This window comes from Trachemys scripta, chromosome 12 (genome assembly GCF_013100865.1).
Source record: "Trachemys scripta elegans isolate TJP31775 chromosome 12, CAS_Tse_1.0, whole genome shotgun sequence".
NCBI lineage: Eukaryota > Metazoa > Chordata > Testudines > Emydidae > Trachemys > Trachemys scripta.
The window spans coordinates 34385232-34390124 of NC_048309.1; the positions used below are offsets into that span (position 1 = coordinate 34385232).

The window sequence follows — 4893 nt, forward strand, 5'->3', positions numbered from 1 at the left end:
AGGGCTGTCTCCAAACGGAGTATTGTTTATTTCCCACAGTAGGAACAAAGGATAATGTAAGAGAAAATAAAGGATTTTATACTAACAACAGTAATATGTGCAACTCTGTCTTACCTAGAGACTTACTATCCATTGGCAGAGACCACAGGCAGTTCCCCTCTTTCTTCCAGGACCCTAAACACTGGTCTCTATCTGTGAGACCCACTTCTTATCAGCAGCTCCCTAAAACAACTGTTACTTCCCTTGAAAATTACACTATTATCTGCCCTAGAAGCCCTTTGTCACTGGTTCCTGGGATTTTGGGGTTCTCTTGTGTTTACACACTGGAATCCCTCCCTCCACTGATGGTCAGAGATGAATTATTATGTCAAAGTGAATTATTCTAGCATTGTTCCTTAACAGTTATTAGATGAGCAGTTTGGTTCTCATTATTGTTCTTTTTCCTCCCTCTGTTGACTTAGTCCTACACAAACACACAGTAAATATCCCAGCATTTAATCTCTTGTGTTCATATGACAAACCCCTTTACATCAATCAGACAGAGAGCGTGTAATATCCCTGAATTATTTAACATCAAAGCCTATCACAGGAACAAAAGGGGAGTATCATATGGGCAAGTATTATTTATTGGATGTGGTGAAAGAGTAGGAGCAAATGGAGGTATCCTCAATTCATTTTAACTTCAGTAGGGGAGATATTCTACCACCCACACCCAGTCCATACGTGATGCCATTTTCTTCAGCAAGTCGAGGGACTGGATAAGGTTCTAGTCAGTCTAAAAGAGAGACCGTACAAATTTCATTCACCTCCTTATGAAAGCAGCCAGTTTGCCTCCAGCTTTTTTCAATGCCTCTTTGACCACCTTGTTTCTGAGGCTGTAGATGAGAGGATTGGCCAAGGGTGTCAGGACAGTATAGAAGACAGAGAACACTTTGCGCAGGTCTCCTGCAGTGCCAGCAGTTGGTATCATGTAACTAATGATGAGTGAGCCATAGAAAGTAGCAACTACGATGAGGTGGGAGGAACACGTGGAAAAGGCCTTTTGCCTCTCGGTAGTGGAGGGGATTCTCAGGATGGTGGCGATGATACAAACATAGCACATCAGGGTTAACAGGAATGTAGGAAGTATAATTGCAAAACACAGTAATAGATCTACCAGTTCAATCAGGCTGGTGTCACTGCAGGAGAGTTTGAGCATCGGGGCAAAATCACAAAAGAAATGGTCAATTTCGTTGGGGCCACAGAATGTTAACCTGGCCATCAAAAGAGTTATCAAGGTACTAGTAAAGAAGGCCATTATCCAAGAGCCAGACACTAGCTGTATGCGAACCCAGCTTCTCATAAGTGCTGCATAATGCAAGGAATTGCATATTGCTAGGTAGCGGTCATAAGACATGGCTAATAGGAGGAAACATTCGGCAGTCACCATGAATACAAAGAAGTACAGTTGTGTGATGCAGCCGCTATATGAAATGGTTCTGTCCCCAGTCAGGAGGCTGGCCAGCAGCCTGGGCAGGATGGTGGAGGTGTAGCAGGTCTCCAAGCAGGACAAGTTCCCCAGGAAGAAGTACATGGGGGTGTGAAGGTGCTGATCAGTCACAACTAGCACAAGAGTGAGGATGTTCCCAGCCATGGTTACAATATAGATCACTAGGAACAGCAGGAAGAGAGGGGTCTGCAGTTCTGGGAGATTCCCGAATCCCAATAGGATGAATTCTGTGATGAATGTTTGATTGCTCCACTCTACGTTTTCCATGAGTTTTCTCTAGAGGAAAAGAGGGAAAAGAGATATAATAATAATAATAATAGATAACTTTTAAAAAAACCCTGCTAGTCATTTGACTATTCTCTGGTCCAGAGACAATATGTTTCTTATTTAGTCAGAGGTAAATAAGCATCCACGGTTCACATTATCTTTTCTCATCTTCCATTCAGCTGTGTCAGAGTTGGATACCCTTTCATTCATTTGCAGGATGTTGCTGAAGGTCAATGATGATGGAGTGATAGCAAAACCATACATGCATCAGAAAATAGTGATTAGTTTAGAAAAAGAATAGGAACATCTATGGAAAGGTTTACTCTAGAAAACAAAACAAAAGAGATATCATTGAGTGTTGGAGGGCTTTGAATTTCTGTACAGCTGGAATTTGCAGGGGAGTCATATATTTAAAAATATTATGGACATAGAAGCAGATGCCTTTTGAAAATAAGTCCATGGTTTCTCCCTTTCTCTCCCCACTGCCCCGAACCCTTTTAGAATGAGCACTCACTGCGACTGTAAATTGAACTTTCACGGGAGACTCCTGTATATCTGTAATTTATACAAATACCAGTGTTACATTTTCTGCTTTGCCATATAGGAAACCAGTGATTTTATCACTGATTTGAGCTGCAAACATTTTGAAATGCTGCACTAATGATATGATGATGCTGTTTGCTAGGCAGAGACAGATATCTCTACGTGGAAGTAGATTGCTCATATTAGTCAATATTTGTTCTTTTGTTTGATGTTCTTTTGTTTAACATTCTTTTCTTTCTTACTTTACCTATCTGTCAGTTTTGATTATTATCAGTGGAAATATTTTTTCTTCGTACTAGGTGTTTACAGTGAAATCAACATTTGTGGACATGCATGGATAGAAATCAAATCCTTTCAAGCCTCCTGATCAGTTTTAAATTGGAGAAGGCAGAGACGCAGAAGTATGATCGTGTGTCACTTATTCGTTTATGGCCCTATAATGGTAGATACTTTACAAATATTTATAAGTAGTAGACAGTCCCAGCCTTGAAGTGCAAACAAGATAAATCTTTGAGGTAGCTTTTAAATCTCAACCTATGGAGCAGATATCCAGCGGTATTTATTTACCTAAAGATGCTGTTAAGGCTGGATCCCCACTTTGAACTTTAGGGTACAAATGTAGGGGCCTGCATGAAAACTTCTAAGCTTAACTACCAGCTTAGCTTTGGTTCGGCTGCCACCATTTCAATGGATTTCATTCCTGGGAAACCTTGAAAAACCTTCACCAAATCCCTGGTGAATACAAATCCAAACCCCTTGGATCTTAAAACAAGGAGAAATTAACCATTCCCCTCCTTCCTCCCACCAACTCCTGGTGAATCAAGATCCAAACCCCTTGGATCTTGAACAAGGAAAAATCAATCAGGTTCTTAAAAAGAAGGTTTTTAATTAAGGAAAAAGGTAAAAATCATCTCTGTAAAATCAGTATGGAAATTAACCTTACAGGGTAATCAAACTTAAAGAGCTCAGAGGACTCCCCTCTAGTCTTAGGTTCAAAGTACAGCAAACAAAGATAAACACTCTAGTAAAAGGTACATTTACAAGTTGAGAAAAACAAAGGAAAACTAACACGCCTTGTCTGGCTATTTACTTACAAGTTTGAAATAGGAGAGACTTGTTTAGAAAGATGTGGAGAACCTGGATTGATGTCTGGTCCCTCTCAGTCCCGAGAACGAACACACTCCCAAACAAAGAACACAAACAAAAGCCTTCCCCCCCGCAAGATTTGAATGTATCTTGTCCCCTTATTGGTCCTTTAGGTCAGATGCCAGCCAGGTTACCTGAGCTTCTTAACCCTTTACAGGGAAAAGGATTTTGGAGTCTCTGGCCAGGAGGGATTTTATAGTACTGTACACAGGACAGCTATTACCCTTCCCTTTATAGTTATGACAGATGCACATTAGTTTAAGCAGGGTAGGCACCTAAAAACACATGAAAATCAAAGGGAGTTAGGTATGTAATCTTCTGCGTGCTTTTGAAAATCCCTCAAGATGCCTTTCTGCATCTTCAGGTGACTAAATACCCCCAAGGGAAACATTTTTAGTTTGTGATTTTTGGACAAAAGGTTGACATTTTCCACTGAAAACTTTGATCTGGATGAAAATGTTTTCATTTTCATAGAATTTTACATGTGGGGGTGGAGGGGAAACATTTTCTGACCAATTCTAGATTTTATTCCATGTTTCTTGTTCTCAGTTTCTTCATATGATTTGCAAACTCAGCTAAGACACAGTAAATGACAGAGAAGATTAACACCCCTTTGGTTAATAGGAAGCATAAATCTTACCTGCAAAGATGCAGTCCTAATAGACTGACGCTGTGATATCTTCTCTTAGCCTTGTCATTTTCTAACTGCCTGAAGTTTTTCTCAGAACTTTTCATATACTTTCTTTCTCTTAGTAAAGTGAACTAAGACCATGCGTAGGATAGCATTGATTCATTTTAGTAGCATTTGTAAAGGGAGTAATGCATCCTTTTATATTGATATCCTTCATGTCATCTTCCTTTGATGCAGCTACTGCAGGATATTTTAGTTAAGGTGATGGGGGACTTAATTAAGAGAACATTTAATTTGTCGGCAATATTAACTCTCAAGGCAATCAAACTTCTAACCTTAGTTGAATTATCAAGGGCTTACATATTAGGCCAGTGGTTCTCAAACTTTTGTACTGGTGAGCCCTTTCACATAGCAATTCCCAACTCCCCCACCCCCTTTATAAATTAAAAGCACTTTTTTATATATTTAACACCATTATAAATGCTGGTGGCAAAGCGGGCTTTGGGGTGGAGGTTGACAGCTGACAACACCCGTCCCCCATTTAAGAATCTTTCAACCCCTTGAGGGGTCCCAACCCCCAGTTTGAGAACCCCTGTATTAGTTTGAGGGACATTATAGAAAATCTGTCTATCTATCTACACAAATGTATGAGAATCTTCTGGAGTTACCAGTTAATGGAGTTATCCTTTATCTGTTTTTTAGAGGCTCAAATGTTAGGGAAGTCAATGAAACACTGCTGATATATATCACTGAAGGATCTGGTCAAGTGTGTAAGATCCAAACTCTCCTCCCAAATGGAACCTTTTCATTTAATATA

The 4893-nt window shown here is 39.9% G+C and overlaps 1 protein-coding gene across 1 annotated transcript; it reads right to left on the minus strand.

Annotated features, from left to right (window-relative positions):
- Nucleotides 1-802: 802 nt before the first annotated feature.
- On the minus strand, nucleotides 803-1633 carry LOC117886094 (olfactory receptor 5V1-like). The gene has a single exon (XM_034787731.1). It carries the CDS (start codon nucleotides 1631-1633, stop codon nucleotides 803-805), a length of 831 nt encoding a protein of 276 aa, XP_034643622.1.
- Between the last annotated feature and the right edge of the window lie 3260 nt (nucleotides 1634-4893).